A 19781-nucleotide genomic window follows, 5' to 3' on the forward strand; every position below is an offset into this window, starting at 1 on the left:
TCTCAAAGGGAAAGCCAGGAAAAGATGGTGATCCTGGGCCAAAAGGATTCCAGGTAAGTGTCTTGCAATAGGGTTGGCTTGGTCCAACAAAAGAAGTGTGATAGTTTTCTCCTGCAGGGAATTATAGTTGGTGGTAAGATGTGCTCTTCACTGCAATGCCAGCAGTAGTTACGGGTTTCTTTAACCACAGCTAGGGTACTGTCTGACACGGTATTCGTCTGGTATCTGTCTGAAGAGTAGATGTATCCAAAAAGCAAAATTCACAAGCATCCCTGTCTGTTTCCATTTTTAAAACCAAGTATTCCTTGCCTCCATTCTGAAAACATTATACTGTACATGCTTCCATTCTCAACAGGAATCTCACAGTTTAATTTGTTGTCAAAAGCAGTGGGAATGTAAAATTAATATTTGAATGTTATATTCCAAGAATGCTTCTGAGCAAGCAGATGCATATAGTAGATCTAGTTAGAGATATTCATTCATTTCCATTAATAAAGAATGAAACTGGTTTTGCAGTGATTTTGAATATTGACTTTGGGGTGGCTGGGCTTTCAAGTTCAAGTTTGTCATTCTATTCATACACAGGTATATGGTAAAACGAAATGCTATTTAGCTAGCTCTCAAATAAGGTAAGTAGAGCAAAAAGCAATACAATTGTGGAAGAAAAGAAAGACAGACAAGCATTGTGCAAACAACAACAGTTGTGCAAAATCATACATCTCCAGAATGAAATAAATGATACAAAATAATGGGGAGTGAATGTCTTGACATGTGAGGTAGAGGTAGATTTCAATGTGTGTTTGATTTTTGATAAAGAGAGATGGCACAGTAAGGATTCAGATCGTAGGTGAGAGATGCTGGGAGTTTAATAGTTTGATAGTGCGGGGGTAAAAACTGTCACTGAATCTGGTAGTCTGGGCCCAAATGCTCCGATACCATTTTCCGGATGGTAGAGGGAAAACAGTCTGTAGCTGGGGTGTATGGGGTCTTTTATGATGCTTAGAGCTTACCTCAAGCACCGTCTGTCATAAATGTCCTGAATGGGTGGGAGAGCAACCCCAGTGATGGACTGGGCAGTTTTCACCACCCCTGGATGGAATGTGTGGCCACCCAGCGATCCCAGCTGGAAAAACCACCAGCTCAAACAACACAGGTGATCTTTTTCTCCCCGTGTCCCTACAGGGTCCTCCTGGTGGTTCCGGAGTTCCAGGGCAGCCGGGCTTCGATGGCGATCAGGTAAATATCTCTATTGCCCCCCCCTCGGATAAGCGTACGATATGGTCCTAAACCGCAAAAGGTCCTTAACTTGCCAGCAGCCATATCACCCTGCAACTCACTACTGGCAGCTCCACTGAAGCTCAGCAGGTGTGAGCCTGGTCAGTACCTGGATGAGAGACTTCCTGGGAAAAAGCTAAGGTTACTGCTGGAAGAGGTATTAGAGGGGCCACTAGGGGGCGCTCACCCTGGAGGCTGTGTGGTACCTAATGTCCCAGTATAGTGATGGGGGTACTATACTGTAAAAAGGGGCTGTCCTTTGGATAAGATGTAAAGCCAAGGTCCTGACACTCTGTGGTCATTAAAAATCCCAGGGCATTTCTCGAAAAGAGTAGGGGTGTTACCCCGGCGTCCTGGCCAAATTTCCCATTGGCCCTTACCAATCATGGCCTCCTAATAATCCCCATCTATGAATTGGCTTCATCAGTCTGTTCTCCTCCCCACTGATAGCTGATGTGTGGTGAGCGTTCTGGCGCACTATGGCTGCCGTCACATCATGCAGGTGGGGGCTACACACTGGTGGTGGTGGAGGGGAGTCCCCATTACCTGTAAAGCGCTTTGAGTGGAGTGTCAAGAAAAGCACTATATACAGTAAGTGTAAAGAATTATTACTAAACGTACTGACAAAGAAGAATGAGTATTGCCTCCCAGTATGTCTTAAATTGTATAATTAGGGCAAATCTTTTTGGAGGTGGCTGATTTTCTTTTTCATTTCAGGGAGAAAAGGGCGAGCGTGGTTTCCCAGGGCCTCCTGGTGTGGTAAGAACAATTACATGGCGGGTAAAGGGAGGTGGAGTGGACCCTTGTGATTTATGGGAAGGATACCTTTAGGCAAACCCCAATATCATAAGTGATATTTTTACAGCCGATGTTCACAGCACTGCTGTCCAGATCATTAGACTGTTCCTCACACTCTGCTGAAGGGAAGTTAAATACTTTCTGCTTGTAGTTTTGAAGAGCTCATAACAGGGCTTTGTCTTTTGTGCTTCCCATGACATCAGGTTATTTTTTTGTTCCGGTTCAGGGATGTGGAAATTGATACTTAGGCAAAGTACTTGTGCTCTTTTTTTTTTTACTTTTTCTGCTGAGCGCAGATTATGAAGGTGGTTGTTTAAAAAAAAATTTAAAATTTAAAAAAACGGCTCACATCTGACCCGTTGCCTTTTAACATAAAAATACAACCCTATTGTCAGGATGTTAATTTAGGAGAGCAATATCACAAGAATGTTCCGGTACCTCCTGCAGTTTCATGTGGATCAAGTCACATTTGTTTACATAATTATCAACATTAAAAATAATAGTACATAATAAGAGAAAACAAGGTAAAAGATCATTAAAAGAAATCAATACATTGTAAAGGTACGTGGCCCTTGTATAAAAGGCAAGGTGAGAAGGTGTTTTTAAGATTACATTTAAAAATGTCAATAGACTATGAAACTCTTCTCTTCTGGCAAGGTGCTCCATAGATGAGGACCGTACACAATAAAAGCAGTCTCTCAGGTCTTGGTCAGAGGACCAGAGGAATTGGATAGGAACCTAACTTAAGTGCATTTCAGACATATATTCAGGGCAAATACTTGATTTACACAGTGAAGGCCCTTTAAACCAGGTGCAATATGTGCTCTCTTTCTGTTCTTGGTCAACAGATGTGCTACTTTATTTTTAATCTAAATAAAGCTTGTAATTAAAGCTTTCTTGGGGTGATCAGACAGGAGGACATTGCAGTACCAGAGCCTACTAGTTAAAAAAATGTGTACATTAGATTCTCAGTACCTGCCTGATAACAGCTGTACTTTTGCAATATCTCTGAAGCAATGAATAGACTTTGAGATTTAAATCAGGATCAAAAGAACAAACTTAGGTTTTTAACTAGTGGCTTGATGTTGTGTGTCAGGATGTTGAGAGCACAGTTTCTCTCTCTGGGCCTTAATTCCAATAACCAGGCCCTGTTTTGTCCTTGTTCAATTGTAGGATGGTCTGAGTCATCCACAGGTTAATATCCTCTGTACACGTAACCAGTTCAGCAATAGGGTTCTCAACATTAAGCGAATCAGAGATGTATAACATCAACTGCATAGCTATGAAAATCAATCTCATGCTCCATAATAGCATTTCACAGATGTGACATGTGAAAACTGAAACAAAATCAGGCCCGGAATCAAGCCTTGAGGGACACCACAAGTGTTTCTAATTCTGGAAGAGAAACGCTTTTCAATAGAAAAAAAATATTTCCAACTAAATGCATAGATTTGAACTGCTCCAGATAGGCCAAACCAACTCTACAGTCACTCAATGAGAATAGGTGGAGAAGCACCCTGTTGCTCTTCTTTTGGGCTCTACTGATGTGCAAGTGGCTTTTAGAGGGGGTTGGGATTCATGCCTTTTTGTTTTCCAGGAGTCAGTCCTGGAATTTTGGAGGGAAATAGTTACTTAAAAAGGGTCAGCTGTTTTCAGTCACCAGCATGTATTGGTGTTTTTCAGTAAAAATTAAGAGTAATTGAAAAATGGGGTTATGTGTTGCAGGTCATCCCTGGATCAGATTTGAACGGTGTTGGTACAAAAGGAGACATTGGATTTCCTGGAACCCCGGGAAGAAAGGGGGAAAGAGGGCCACCAGGTAGCTATCGGAGACATTAGGTTGCACTATGGGATGCCTAAAGGAAAATCCAGGTTTTTCTGTTATTATCACTTATTCTGGGCTCTTACCCCACGTTGAGAAATTATCCCTTGCAAAGATTATACCATGAAATGATCCCTTATTGTATCAGCTCTGCTTATGTTGGTCACCTTGACTTAAGGTGTCTGCAAAACAATAATGATGAATTTCTCATTATCACACTGCGCTTTGAACCTAAGCACTGGGGATGTCTTGTGTTTTGGGAGAATCTGCATGCTATAATCATGCACAGGATGGCTTCAGAGCACATCCAGTCTACATTGTGCTGATAGTCTTTCAAAGGCAGCCAGTACCACTTTTCAGATGGTACAGAAACAAAGGGACAAAGGGGGACAAGAATAGGCGTAAGTAACTTCTTGGAGTTCTAGCCTGATTTCAAATGAAGGTCTTGCTTTACCAGCACAGACTAAGTAGATAAAATCACATGTGGCTGTGCTCCTCCTGTTCCTTTTGTTCCAGTACAGCCGGTGGTGTGTGTCAGTGGACAGGATCCACATCATGTACAGTACATGTGTTCTTTGACATTTCTCATTGTGACACTAGATAGCTGATTTGGAAACAGGCTTACTTGAGGTAGGATTGTTGGATACACTTGAGAATTTCTCAGTCAGCTCAGTGCAGTGGTTAAAGAAATCTCATCCAGAATGTTATCACCACTAGGTTTGGTGCAGATGTGTACCCATTCTCTTTGCATACTGTAGCAGTTGTCAGACTTTTTGGTGTTCAGGGCTAAATCTGTATTGGAAATGACTCGCTCTGTGTGAGTCTGGACTGGAGATTTGTGTTAAACATTAAATGCTTCATTTCCTTTTACATAACAGTGGTAGTCTTGCCTGGCTTTTGTTGTGGCAAAATTAGCATATTGACTGAATTTAACCTGTTCGGTGTAGTAATGTAACAGTATACACTCTAATGTAAATTATAAGAAGTCAAGAGGGCTGTATGTCATCACTTACAGTTTTAATGCTGTGAAAATGACCAGGGTCTCAGAGAAGGATGCCTATTATACTGAAATACGGAAATATGGTTCTATTCTTTGGTTAATGTGAAAAGCATCATAAAAGTGTACAGGTGGCAAAGTCTACCCCTCACTCTTGTTTGCTCTGAATTACAGGTATATCGGGCCCCGCTGGGCAACCTGGCCTTCCAGGTGAGTTATACTGTTTTCTAAGGCTTATAGGCTGGATCCAGGCATTCTAATAAGCAACGTGAAGACTAGAGTAAAACAAAGATAAAGGAGGAGTATAGTAACTGTGTCCCCACCCTAGCAGTGAGTCTCCACACTCACCATCATGGAAAGTGTTCTTACACGTTTGTTCCTCTAATGTGTTTCGCTGCATACAAAGCAGGCCTTTAAAAAGGATGCGTGGCATATTCTGTTCACACAGGTCCTTTCACCAACCTTCCTCAGAAGTACTCAGAATCCACCTGCCTCGCACACACACACCACTCCAAAATGTTGTTGTTATTGGTTCTTGACGAGAGTCCTATGTGCTTCAGGTTCTTCACTTCCAGGCCCCCCTGGCCAACCTGGCTTCCCTGGGGAAAGGGGACTGAAGGGCGATCAAGGGCAACCTGGAGTATCCCTCCCTGGGCCACCTGGACTCAGTGGGCGACCAGGGCCCCCTGGACCACCTGGGCTTCCGGGACCCCCAGGCAGCATGACCGGTACAGTAGCATCTAGAACTGTACCTGCCCAGTCTTTAAAACCCTTTTGTAAGATCCTCACCCCATCTTTGAGTTTCTGCTCCCTTGACCACAGCCTTGTTGTGTCATAGTGAAAAGCATGAACCTGTGGACCATGGGCTTATGTAGTTCGGAACTTGCCCTGTTGGCCTGACTTTTCTAGAAGTGTCTGAAACATCATGTAATACACACTTCGTATCCAATATCAGTATGGTTAAAACAGAAACTGTTCCAATAAGGGCTTTTCTTTTTGTAGAGAGGTCTGTGAAAACTCTATAGACTACAGGCACTGCATGTTCCCCTAAGAGACACACAATTCCTACAGCTTGCAATATTGTAAATTTCATATTTTATTAATTATCCTCTGAATGAACAAGGCTGATGTGATGGACTTAATTGCTGGTTTCAGGTCTTCCTGTTATGATTTGAAGACATGTGATTTTGTTAAGTGGGTAGTTGGTTTGATGCAGTGATTTGTTTCTGTAGATGTACAGTATAGCAGAGGTGACCTAATGTCCAGTTCTCTGTTACTGTTCTCCCACTTCAATGAAGCAGGAAAAGAGACACTACAAATGTCCCTTCTCCAGCCTTTTGAATGGCAAAATGTAACTTTCATCGGTTCTGTTCACCTGCTGTTCTGTTTCCCCCTGAGCTTTTGGTTTGTCATTTGGTATTCCTTCAGTCATCCAGGTGGAAATGTGTTTGCCCGACGGTATGTGTTCTGTTTTTCTATGAATAAGTGTAGCTTGTTCAGCCTTAGAACTATGCCAGGAATTCACCATAGCATAAATTCAGTCAGTATGGAGCTATAGTATTTTTTTTCCTGGCCTTAATTGTGAAATACTTAATTATAACATGAGAGAAAATTGGACCCAAACTTTGCAGTGTGGAGTTGGGTACTCACTCAAACATGGGTATGCAGTTGGCAGAATTCGGTGAGTTGTCTCAGTGCACATTTTGCAGAGGAACCTTATGCTGAAATCAAGTATGTTCTTATGGTGCGATTTGTTCTGATCCTAATTAATGCCATATCGGTTCTGTTCGCCTGGAGTGTGACTGCTGTCCGTCTCCGCAGGTGTGGAGTGCAAAGATGGGCCCCCAGGTTTGCCAGGACAGCCTGGTCCCCAAGGGTTTCCAGGAGAGTCTGGACTGAAAGGTAACTAGTTGAAATGGACCTTCTCTCTTTCCCAAATGCACAGTTCAGGTGTAAGGATTCTGTGCCATTCTGCAGGAGAAGAAAGAACATTGAATACCTAAGCTACTTGCTCACTTTGTGATTTTTTTGTAGTGTTATTCGTGCAAGAATGGACAGAATTCTGCCTGGGAAAGTGTTGAAAATCTTGCTTGTGTTCCTCACATAGTGCATAGAGTCTTGTCATTGGGCTTGGGGTTGCTAATGTTTTAGCATTTGTATCCCATTGTGCCTGATGCTATCCTCTCTGGTCTTTTGCCCCAGGTGAAAAGGGGGATACCTGCTACAACTGTTTTGGTGTTGACCCACGTCCAGGGCCTCCTGGACCCCCAGGACCCTCTGGTCTTCCTGGTAAGTGGCTCCTCCACAAGTGTTGATGGGCAACCAGGGGACTCGAAGAAATATGAACCATGATAAAGCTCGAGCATAGTGAGTCTTTAATAACGCCTGAATATCAGCATCCAGCAACTGGTTCTATAACCTTGTGATACCAAAACAATGGTGTTTGTGATTTTGAGGAATTCATAACTATGCAGAGTTTTCAACTGTGGTATTTGTGCAACAGTTCTGCCGCACTCCTGCTCTGGCCTCCATCTCAGAGTATTAATGTTTGTGATGGGAGCTCCCAGTAGACGTGTTACAGTGTATTTTTATGTGGTGCTTTTCAAGCAGAAGGAATCCGAAGTACTTATAATGCAGGATGAAGGTCACATTCCCTGCAAATTAAATGTAGGGCCCATGTGGGTCACCTGAGGCAATTATTCTGTGGTTGAACTAATTACTTGAAATTTATCAAGTATTCCAGGATTACAACCCCAGTTGATTCTGTGTTTATATATTTTTATGAATAATGATAAGTGTTTTATCACTCCAATTTGGATCTCACATTTTTGTAAAACTTTGCCTTCTGCATAACTTTGAAAGATTGAGCATGTGGACATCATCCTTCAAAATGCCTGCCTGCAGAAACATTCAACATCTGACACCTACAAGCTCCACAGCACCTGAGGAGAGTTAGTGCTGAGTGGAGGAGCTCATCTCTCCCAATGTGCTCATGGTAGAGGTCTTTGCTTTGGGGATCTGACTGGCTTTGTTTTGAAGTTCTTGAGTTGGTGGGTGATCAGGTTTAATAAGGAGATGTTCAGGATGGCAGGGTTGACGACATTAAAAATAAAAATGACTGCTGTACATGGAATACTCTCAGATCCCAGCTCATTAATGAATATGCTTTGTGATTAATATAGTCATTTTTAATTGAGCGCTTCCAGAATAACTCCATTCATCTCTTTGTAGGATCTAGTGGGTTGCCTGGACCCAAAGGAGACAGAGGCTTCCCAGGTGGATCAGGCCCAATGGGACCTCCTGTAAGTAACAGCCTTTTCTCATGCAGATTTCCCTTCCTTTAACTTCACTTCCTATTGCTCTTCCTGACAGTAAAGAAGTAGCATGTAATTCAAGTGTATCTACTGTATCTTATTGGATGCGAGGGGGAAAAGAGGGAAAAATCAACATGGAAATTTCAGTCATACCAGCTAAGGACTACTATGTCTATGTCAGTAAACTGTTACCTGCATGTGTAAAGGGATCTGTGCTATATCTGCCCAGAATACTTCTTAAAACTGCTATTGCTGGTGACTATATTGCCGATTGTTTTTTTTTCTGATGTTCAGAGTTCATTGGATTACATGACCCCCTTAAAACAAATTGGTTGTCTTTCATTTCCGGCACTTTGGTGTAATAGGTGAGATACTGTAGGTACAGCCTCGTGTTCCCTTGTCAATCTTCAGCAGGTCTGGGTATTTTAGACCTGAAGCTGAGGAAATTCAAGTAGATGTCAGCATTAAAATAAGAGGCTGGAAAGAGGGGGGAAGCTGTTATTTACAAGGTAGTAACAGAAATGCGTATTTGTGGAGAGAATTCTGGAAAAGTTTGTTTTGTTGAGCTGTATTTCTCCACCTCATGCAAGGAAGTGGGGTTTTAAGAGGTAGAATATGGTTGCAATTCCTAACAAGTCTCTGATTCCAGGGTTTGCCAGGTGGCCCAGGACTTCCTGGAATCCCAGGTATGAAGGGCGATCCTGGTGATGCCATCGCTCTCCCAGATATGAAGGGTGATAAAGGAGACCCAGGATTCCCAGGGCTCCCTGGTCCACCTGGCCAAGAGGGAAGACCAGGCCGAGACGGCTTGCCTGGATCACCCGGACCTAAAGGAGCCCCTGTGAGTAGAGTCCATAACCCCCTGTGGAGAGAAGACGACCAATTATCTAATTCAAAGTCCTAAATAACATTTCGCACATAGACTTTGTAATCTTCTTGTGAAGGCTGACTACCTTGTGGCTCCTTGTGCCCTTATTTAAAGGAGAACTACAATGCTATATTTTGGGTTTAGACAGATTCAGCATTGATAAGTGCATTTCAAACCGCCATCAAAGTAAAATGTTCTTGTAAAACCTCCAATTTACATCTCAAAACAGACAAAATTTCCAGGCATGCGCAGTGCCATATTATGTGATTCAGAATGAGGCAACAAAATTTGTAGTGACATTGTAAACAATGTGGTGAAATATCTGTTGCACAACCTGTATTTATTCACTTATACATCACCTTAGTCATTACGGACACTAGTGAGCCTCATCACGTTGCAATTCATGGGATTTCAAATGTGAGTTTGCAAGAACATGGTGACATACAGTACTTTTACAAAGTTCATGGTTTCGTGCTTAATTTGAAATTTGTAATTTTGTTCTATAATGTCAATGAATTAATGACCAGCAGCCATATCGCTCTGCAACTCACAACTGGGTACCCACTGAAGCTAAGCAGGTGTGAGCCTGGTCAGTACCTGGATGAGAGACCTCCTGGGAAAAACTAAGTTTGTTGCTGGAAGAGGTATTAAATGGGCCAGCTGGGGATGCTCACCCTGCGGTCCATGTGGGTCCTAATGCCCAAGTATAGTGACGGGGACCCTATACTATAAACAGGCGCCGTACTTCGGATGAGATGTAAAACTGAGGTGCTGACTCTCCGTGTTCAATAAAATTCCCAGGGCAATTCTCGAAAAGAATAGGGGTTTATCCCCGGCTACCTGGCCAAATTTCCCATTGGAAACTTACCAATCATGACCTCCTAATACCACATTGGTGGTGGTGTAGGGGAGTCCCCATTACCTGTAAAGCGCTTTGAGTGGAGTGTCCAGAAAAGCGCTATGCAAGTGTAAGCAATTATTATTTTTATTATAATGGCTGTGGCTAAAGATCCGCGCCTGTAGCTGGAAGGTTGTCGGTTCAAATCCCGCAGCCGGCACAGGAATCCAACTCCGTTGGGCCCCTGAGCAAGGCCCTTAACCCCAGCTTTTCCAGGGGTGCTGTATAAATGGCTGACCCTGCGCTCTGACCCCAGGCTTTCTCCCCCTGTCTTTGTGACTGTGTGTCTGACGAAGAGCAAGCTGGGTATGCGAAAACGACAAATTCCTCATGCAAGAAATTGTTTATGGCCATATATAAAGTATAAAGTGGTCTTATTGCAGTTCCCGTTTAATGTTCTCAAGGTTCATAATCCTAATAATCAAGCATTTGAGAATCCAAGATGACATTAGCACGAGTCATACATTATCTCAAGCGTTGTCTGATTCTATTCCCAAACACCATTATTGGTTTAAATCCTTAGCCTCTTGGGTTTTATCTTGTTGCTTGCGGTATGTACTGTAGGTGGTGAAATTAAAAATCTGACTCTGCCAGTTTGAGTCTTAGTCCCTGATGTGCACTGACGGCTTCTGTCTCTGAAGGGAGCCCTGTTGGTGAAAGGAGAGCGAGGTTCTCCAGGTGACCCAGGCTTTCAAGGTGTACCCGGTGAGAGAGGACCCCAGGGGCCCCCAGGGTTTGGACCCCCAGGTCCTCCAGGGGAGAAAGGAGTCCAGGGAGTGTCTGGGCGTCCAGGATCCCCAGGAACACCAGGTAAGGCTCTGAATGGGCCGTCTGAGGTGTTGTGATCTTTGAATTATATTGCGAGTTGCCAAATGTGCGGTCCTAAGTTCTCTTCTCCCCTTTGGAAAAGGTTTGTTTTGGAAACACTGAATAATTATTTTCTGCCCAAAGAGGACAAGGAGTTGAAGCACATTCCATTGGTTTTAGGCTTCCATTTCTTTCAGGATATCTAGTGGCCCTCAGTTCAGTGCCTTGCAAGGCCCCTTAGCTTAACTGGTTGCACAACACTGCTGTAAATCAGACCTCCACACCCTCAAAGCAAGTACATCTCAGATGAAGACGATTTTGGTTGGAATGAAACAGGGGCTTTGTTCAGCTCCATCCAAAAGATATAAGAAAATATGCATCCAATAAGTAATGCATAGATATTGATTGAGAAGGAGAAACATTGCAATACGTTTGAAAGCATTGTGAAATGTTTAATTATTAAAGTTCTTTAGACTTTATCTCATTTAAATGTTAAACATGTATTTGGTGTGCTTGCAATTGTATTCGAATGTTCTATTATATTCAAGTCATTATAGTATTAATTACATTCCACTACAACAATGTAAAGTAAATTCTGAGCATCAAAAGTGTATTACTCTATTTTGAAAGAGTTGGTTGGATACAAGATCATGAGGTGGTTTATCTTGTTGAGTGTCAAGCCTTATAGAAAGAAATAAGAACACAGGAAATAACAGCTGTGCTTCACACATGAAGAAAACAGTCCCTTTGTGCCGTTGGTATGTTGGAGGAAAGGCTCAGGTGGACTTTCCAGTAGTCAAGACAAGCCCTTTAGCACTGAATCAAAGTGTTGTAAAGACCTCCTTAATGGATGTCATCAAGTACAGAGCAGATATATAGAATGGCACGAGTTCCTGTGTACACCAGACCAAATTATGGAGCAGTCCAAGTGTAATGGTCTGGACAGGAGTCCTGGAACCTCATCAGCTGTTCATCATGACATTATTGCAGCAGGTGAAATCCACATGCTGCTCATAAACAAAAAACTGCTTTCTTGCAAAATGAGAATGTGATAGTTATGCTGTCACATTTGAGTCTGATTGAGTATTTTTGGGATGATTTGGATGAAGTGTGGCATCTAGGTTTCAGAGACCCATGAACGTTCAGAATTCCACAAGACAGCCAGTATTTAAAGCCAGTTTAATTCATAAATTGTTTCTGATGCATGTACTGTTTCTTGTGTAAATAAATATTTAGCATATTAGTTCCTTTACTAATTGTATAGTGTTGACTGTCGTCTCATTCCCAAAATTCTCTAAACCATTTCTCAAAATGCCTTCACGTTTTTGTGTAAAGTTGATACATTTCCAGTTGTTAACACTGCAATTATAATTACAGATTAACAGTCCTCATACTGACGCCTGTGGCGCTCCTCGTCATGACCCGGTCTCAGGTTTTCAGTCATTAGACTGAAATCGAGATTGTGTGTATGATTTGTGAGCAGTCATATTGAACAGAATATTTCCATGAAGATTAGGACAACCTCCCTTTAAAATGCTGCCATTGCCTTATAGGGCAACACTGATTATTTACTCATAACACTCAATTTGTTCTATGACTGCAAGGAAAATTAGATTTATCAATGCCATCTTGTCTAATTTTAATACCTTAATACTGTCCTTAAGAAATATTTTCTTTTGTTTTGTTTTGCTGGTGACCATAACCCTAATGAGTAGAGTTTCTCAGTTTTGTCTGTCCTCTTTCACAACACTATATGTCATTTTATGCTCTTCAGAGCTGAGAGACTCCTTCTTTTGTCTACAGGACCTAAAGGAGAACCAGGTCAAGCTCTCTCTGAAAAGGGACTGCCTGGACCAATGGGGCCACCTGGAGACACTGGTCTGTCGGGACCTCCAGGTATGAACCACCTATTATCTCAAAAAACTCAAACTGTTTTAGTTTTTTTGCAATATTGCAAGCTCTGTTTCAGAAATGGTACCACCTTCCTATTGTTAATCAAACTGCAAGAAAGCTCTTGAATGTATCATCAGGCTTCAAGAGGCGTGCCAGGCTGGAGAAATCCTTTGACAGTCAGTCATGTTAGTTGTCAAAGGCTAATTAATTAAGGTTAATTGCTGCTAAATGCTAATTGTTTGGTCTGTGCAGGTAATCCTGGGCAACCAGGGCAGCCTGGTTTCCCCGGTTTGCCAGGATCTAAGGGTGACCCAGGCCTTCCTGGCATTGGCCTGCCTGGACCTCCAGGGCCCAAAGGTAAGCAGTCTGAGTTTATGTGTACTTTGACACATTTCCATAGCTCAAAGTCACTGGGATAGTTGTTAACAGGTCCCAAGCCCTTTTATCTGTTAGATTCTGTTAGTTCCAGTTCATTTAGTCCCACTGGTGTGCTGCTATAGGACCTAGGAGCTGCACTGTGACACTATCATTACAAGGGGCAGCCTACTAGAAACACGCCAGAAAATTAAGAAGCAGATCACGTGACCTCTCCGGGTCATACATTCTGTTTTCTAAAACTGAAATACAGGTAAAGGTATTACATTTCTAGTAGCACATATCATCAATATTTAAAAAAATATTGCTAATTTTGTGTGGTGCTCCTTGGCTGAATATAATCTGGTAAAACATAACATGATCTCTTCCAGTTACTGCAGCTGAGCTTTGACTGAAGAGTAACTTTCATGCTGGCTTCTCATTTAGGGTTCCCTGGACCTCCGGGCCTGCCTGGATCAGCTGGAAGCCCAGGAAGACCTGGTAATGATGGACGTCCAGGCCTGCCGGGCAACCCAGGGTCCAAAGTAAGACTAGAACACTAGTCGGAGTTTGTCAAGTTAGAATTGGTCATCAGTTATGTTTCTGTGCGTCTCAGCTTGCAGCTGTGAACCTAGCAACCATGCACAAGTGAGAACGATGACGTGTAGACAGACTTCTCTGACCCAACCCACCTGTGAGTCAAATTCTTTTAATACAGCACAGGCAGCATAGCTACAGAGATTCTGTCCTAGTTGCTATAAGTGGTCCCCGTCATACGAAGAGAGGCCAGTCTGACTAATCCCACCCCACTCTCCAAGACACATAGCCAGTTGTGCACTGCCACTTGGGGAATCCCAGAAACAGTCTGCTAGGGACAAGACTACTTTTTATATATCAGGATTTATATATTCAATATTTTTATTTAATTTTATGAATATAATATATATATATTTGTATTTAAAATATATAAATCTAAATTTAGTATTTAGACTAGTGAGATTAGTTTCTTCTAGTTTCCCAAGTTGGTTCTGCTAACTCCTTCCAGCCCTTAGCCACACTTCTCCACAAAGTGGTCTTCACTTCTGCCCCACTGATAACGTGGGCTCAAAATGTCCAATTCAAGTCCTTCGCTAACAACTCTCCACTTGTTTCTAGGGAGAGCCAGGGTTTGGACTTCCTGGTCCGCAGGGCCTGCCAGGACCTCCTGGGATGAAAGGAATTCCAGGACCGAAAGGGGATTCTGGGTTCCCCGGTACCCCTGGCCAGCCAGGACGCCCTGGCTTTGATGGCACCCCAGGGCAAAAAGGTCAGGATTGCAGGCTGTGCAACTCTTATTCATGGTGTATCAAAGGCTAAGAGGCGATTGCCTAGGTTATAAATCAACCCAAGGGAGTCATAGCCACTAAATTAAAAGGCTTGTTGTAATCTCCCAGACGTTTGACGTGGTTCAAGATTATCATTGTTCATTTCCCAGTTGATATATGTTCTGGAGCCAGAAAATTCAAATAGTTAAGACAACCTGCTGAACAGGACTGCATGTGGCTATAGCCCATGAACAAGCAGGTTGAAAACTGCCCTCTGAGCTCTGTTGCACGTCACAGGTAGTGGTGCTCTTTCTCACCCTTCTTTCCCTTCTGTCATAGGGGACTCTGGGCTTTCTGGTCAGCCAGGACTCCGTGGCCCTCCAGGACCTCCAGGATTTGGTATCCAGGGACCCCCTGGCCCCCCTGGCCCCCCAGGAGCTGTGGGTCCTCCAGGTACATCTTTGAATATCTTCCTCAAAAGCAGCCATTGTCCAATACTGTCATACACGATAACCAATCCTCAGTTGTGTAGTCATTGAGAATTATGTAGCTTGGGAAGATCAGTTCAGTTCAGTCCCTATGAGGCACATCTCTAATTACAGGTTTTTCAGACCATTTAGGGTCTTGTTCTCAAACGAGGGCAAGGCAAAGCCAAAGTCCATTAATAAAATATGCAATCATTAGATGTGACAGATGAAAATGAAACTTCTGAAACTGACTGAGTTATTCAAAAAAAAAAGCTGCACTTGTGTGTACTTTATAAGAGTGATAATAGAGAATCATGTTAGCTACTAGCTCTTCTGCTCCCAACTGTCCTTTATTTCAGCCAGCTTTTAAATAATTGTAACCAGCCAGCCCGACTGTCATCGTACAGGGCCAAAAGCTGGAGTAATATTTGTAGGACTGAATCACATCTTGTGTGGTAAAGGGAAACTCTTCCAGTGTTGTGAACAGTCCTAAACAATGACACCTTGCTAGTTTTTCCACACTCTAGTTTTCAACATCTTAAAGTGCTGCTGAAGTGTATATATACAAACTGTTTATTTCTCTTTTCTGAAGAGGCTGCACATAAAGAAACATAATCTTTTTTTATCATTACTTTATGGTTGTACTGTTGTGTTGTGAACCATATTGGAAAAACCAGCATTTTGAAATCATTGAAAAGGAAAGGTTGTGCATGGTATCTTTATCAATCCACTTAATAATGTCATGCAGCACAGTCATCACTTATAACTACCAGAAATTTCTTGTTTGTTTCTTTTGCCTGATGCAAGAGTTTCACACCCAACTGCAAGAGGACTATACCACTTTTGATCAGTTTTCACCCTGTTTTTTTTTTTAATTGAACATGAGCACTTGGTTCCACTGTGCATGCCTACGTGAATGCGGTGCTTGAGGTTTTGCACTCCCCAGCGATACCACACTGTCTGTGTTGAATGTGTTAAGACCTGGATAACATCGGTTTTGAGTTTGTTGGGTTTATTGGCAGACTGCAGTGAGACTCACTGTCCTTTGTATCAGATTTCCTATATTTTGACAACTGATTCTCAAGATATCTATACCGTTTTTTTCTCAGCACTCTCTTGGCATGGACTCACACTTGTTTAAACATTGATGCCTTAGGAAATACTAGAGTGAAATACCAAACAACTGGGTCAAGGCCTGGATTGTTCAACCCAGAACAAAATAGCAAAAACAAAACTTAATGTTCAAAGCAAAATTTAAATATTGTGGCCCTTTTTAAAGTGTATAGTCTGTTTTTACAGATGTTGAACACTGCAAGCTGGACATTTCTGGCTCAAGTCATTAGTGGACTGTACTGGGTTATGGAAAGAGCTTCTCTCTCATCCCCTCTGCCTCTTGTGCAACACTGCCTTCATAAGGCTCACTGGCCACCTGTGAGCTTGCAGTGTTGTGAGTGAATGCTACCTTTCTTGTAGGCACTATAGGACATTCTGTGTGAAAATGAGATATAATGATTTTTATTTGATGGAAAAAAAAGCAGGTACAACTTTGTGAGTTTGGCAAAACCCAGCAAGTCACTGCTATTTTCTCATTCAATACAATTTGTAGATGGAGGAAGTGATTCCCTGGTGATCTATATTTATCAAATGCGCTGTGCTGCATCTATTTTTTTAACTAAAATTTTAATTTTGTCACTGTACAAGGCATCAATATTTACCCAGCACTCCTCTGTCCTAACTTATTTCCCTTTTCTCCTGAAGATCATTTCTACTAAACCATCCCACTAATCTTTGGTTAAAATCTAGATGCTAATTCATCAAAGTTTCTACAGAACTGGACAGGATGGAGTGGTATTGTAATATGCTGAACAGCACTGTGTTTGTTTCTCTTATGTGGGACTGGATTGGTCTAGGAATATGCTGCATGTCCCATCCTGCCACACAGTCACAGTGCATGAATTAAATCTAGAGCAGGTGCCGTCATTCACTTTCCATTCTTTCTATGGATTTTGGGCAGCCCCGTCTAGCGCTATAACTATCAATCTGCCACAGATATGGCCAGCAAGAAACTTATCTGTGGAGAGCCCCAGGAAATTGTGATTCCCACCTCTTGTACAAATATGTGGAAATAAAACTGCTGTGATGTTGTGGATAAAGTGACCGGACACTTTAAAGAACTATTTTATAGCACCCTCAGTTTTGAAATCTCAACTGGTATAGAATCTGTCAGAAGCTGTACCTGTGCTCTCACAAATCCTGTCCTTCTGTGGTAGTACCTCATAGCTTCAGCATTTTGCAATACCACCCCATGTCTGTCCACAGACATTTACTGAAACATTAGCTATCCATTGTGCGTTTAATAACGGACAGGGATTGATTGAGGATGACTTTCAACTGTAATAGTACAGCATTTGTTTTACAATTATGCGCCTTTACCTTGTTTTCTAATCCCTCTCATCTTTGGCCTGTTTGAAATGCCTAATCCCTTCTCGGTACTCAACAATATGGTGCTCCCTAACCTGCTGACCTTTGACCTCAAGGTGAACCAGGTACTGTAGCTTGTTTCTCCAGCTTGGTGTGTGTGTCCTGTATGTTTTACCGATCTGATGTTGGGTGTTTACATTTTTGGAAATCGAGGGAAATCTGGTGGTTGATTTTTTTTTCCCAGTTTTTATGGGTCACCAAGTTGTGAGATCATACAAAACAACTTTGATGTTTCCATGAAATCATTCTGTGCACAACTTCTGGTAAGGCTGGAACAGACGGTTCAGTTCACAGAAATAGACATCCTTAGGCTTTGCTGTCATTGTGTTATCTTGCTGTAAATGCAGCAAAAGCTAATGTAGGAAATCCCAGGATTACTCTTGGTAATTTTCTACCCTGTTTTTACACTATGTTGAGCAGAAACAGGAAATTCTTATGTCATCCAAGGTCTTTGAATGGTGAGAATCATCACTGTTCACACTGTGTGCTGCTCCAGTTGGGGACAATGGAAAGGAAATATCTGAAAACTGAAACACAAAGTTAAGAAGCTTGAAATGATAGAGACTCAGAACCTAGCACTTCAAGTATAAACAAGAATCCTAGAAGACTTCCTGCACCGAATACTCCCAAGCATCACTGTAATGCAAAGAATACTGAGAGACTGGCTTGAGTAATGACATGTGCCCTCATTATAAAGAAGGGCTTGTGTTACAGTAATTGGTGCCCAATGTTTGATGTATATACACTTTACAAAATATGCTTGTGTTAAAGTATATCAGTCAATTGATGCAAATGAAAAAGCCATTAAGCAAGATAATACTGCAGTATCTGTTTCAATGATTTTTGTCGCTTGTACATACCAGAAATCAGATGTTTTGCATGTACATAAACAAGATTTTATGTTGTTGCTGCTTTTTGTTAAGTAAAAAGAGGAACAACTTGTCAGGTGAATGAAACATATTACCTGCTTTTTATGTGAAACACAGGCTGTTCCTCTGAATCGTTTGGACTTCTTGCTTTCCCGCCCTTCACCTTTTGAAAGCGTACTGCAATATTTCTTGTGGTGGCTGTTTGAGTTGCTGGCAATTGCAGGCGTACTAAATCTTTTCACCTGGATTGGCAAAAGCAAAGTCAGTTTTTAGACATTTGTGGTGTATTCTTAAAGGGGGGGGGGGGAAGTTGGATGTTCTGCAAGGCAGTCTGTCACAGGCTTCTCATGCTGACCGTCTTCCTGACACAGGCTTCCCGGGAATAAATGGAGAGAAAGGAGACCCTGGACCCCCGGGACTGGATATTCCTGGTCCCCCAGGGGACTTCGGAAGCCCAGGATCTCGTGGGTCTCCGGGAGTCCCCGGCCCTCCGGGACTACCTGGCCAGTCTGGCCGAGACGGGTTACCAGGGCTGCCTGGTGAGTGAGCCGTGCACTCCTGAAATGTGTAGATGTTCCATCACCATTTCATTTTTCTCGATTGTTCACTGATGTTGTCAGAACCAGTATTATTAAAGTAGCGATGAATGCCAGATTTTCTAGTCCTAGATGAATGTGTCCAATGGGCCTGTATAGAGAAAATTCAGCAAGTCAATGTCGATGAAATTATCAACGCAACGGATCAGTTATAGAATGTGGAGTATGTTACCAAACCTCAGGGTATGATTCTAAATATTTTCCTTCCCTACCTTAGGTCAAAAGGGAGAGATGGGTGTCATGGGGACCCCAGGCCCCCAGGGCCCTCCTGGCAGTACTGGCCCCTCTGGATTCCCAGGATCCAAAGGTATCTGTCCTACCTGCCCTCCAGTGCCCTGTCTTGTTAAAGACTGTGAATAACACAGCTTCTGGAGAGTCAGGAGACTGTTGTTGTTCATCACATGCACACTGTAACCTGGAGTTTAAACTGCCTTTGCATTTTAAATCACCAAGAGCCTTGTGGAAGAACCTGGCACCCTGTTTTTCTTTCTCCCATTTCAAAATACTGAATTGCCATGACATTGCTAAAGGAGTAAGTTGGCATCTGTAGACTAGGGAATTTCATGGTAATCAATTCCTAGCAGTTGCTGGTCGCAGGTCTTGCTGAGAGTGACTTCCTGGAGTATTGAGGTTCAATTATTAACCAAGATTGGAAATTGAGAGCACTGAGATTGGTATTGAAACACCTTTCTGTGCAGCTTGGAATAGTGAAATGGTCCCAGCACAGAAAGTGACCTCCACTATTGTGCTTCTTTCACTATGTAATTTTCCTGTGACAAGGATTCTTCAGGATTCCCTTTTTCCCCTCAGGCGATGCTGGGTTCCCCGGTCAGCCAGGAAGCCGTGGGCCTGAAGGATTTAAGGGAGATAAGGGTGATGCTGGCCTGCCAGGCCCTCCTGGACCCGTCATCCCAGCAGCAGATTTGAAGGGACAGAGGGGGGATCCTGGGCCACCAGGTAGGAATTTGTCAGTGACGGGGGTGTAGGATTGTGCCTGTTTCAGAAGTGCCTGTTTACAATGCATTGTAAGATTTGTAA

The 19781-nt window shown here is 42.6% G+C and overlaps 1 protein-coding gene across 1 annotated transcript in view; it reads left to right on the forward strand.

Annotated features, from left to right (window-relative positions):
* Positions 1-19781, forward strand: part of col4a5 (collagen, type IV, alpha 5 (Alport syndrome)) — an 83208-nt gene that overhangs the window by 42035 nt on the left and 21392 nt on the right. The window contains exons 16-34 of the mRNA XM_069193460.1: positions 9-53; positions 1183-1236; positions 1993-2034; positions 3799-3892; positions 5067-5102; positions 5453-5620; positions 6714-6794; positions 7095-7181; positions 8124-8194; positions 8856-9047; positions 10614-10782; positions 12583-12675; positions 12925-13029; positions 13474-13571; positions 14182-14332; positions 14670-14783; positions 18519-18686; positions 18961-19050; positions 19554-19700. Coding sequence (XP_069049561.1) covers positions 9-53; positions 1183-1236; positions 1993-2034; positions 3799-3892; positions 5067-5102; positions 5453-5620; positions 6714-6794; positions 7095-7181; positions 8124-8194; positions 8856-9047; positions 10614-10782; positions 12583-12675; positions 12925-13029; positions 13474-13571; positions 14182-14332; positions 14670-14783; positions 18519-18686; positions 18961-19050; positions 19554-19700 — 2005 coding nt within the window. The remainder of the gene's footprint in view (positions 1-8; positions 54-1182; positions 1237-1992; positions 2035-3798; positions 3893-5066; positions 5103-5452; positions 5621-6713; positions 6795-7094; positions 7182-8123; positions 8195-8855; positions 9048-10613; positions 10783-12582; positions 12676-12924; positions 13030-13473; positions 13572-14181; positions 14333-14669; positions 14784-18518; positions 18687-18960; positions 19051-19553; positions 19701-19781) is intronic.

The sequence above is a fragment of the Lepisosteus oculatus genome, chromosome 8, assembly GCF_040954835.1.
Source record: "Lepisosteus oculatus isolate fLepOcu1 chromosome 8, fLepOcu1.hap2, whole genome shotgun sequence".
NCBI classification, from domain to species: Eukaryota; Metazoa; Chordata; class Actinopteri; order Semionotiformes; family Lepisosteidae; genus Lepisosteus; species Lepisosteus oculatus.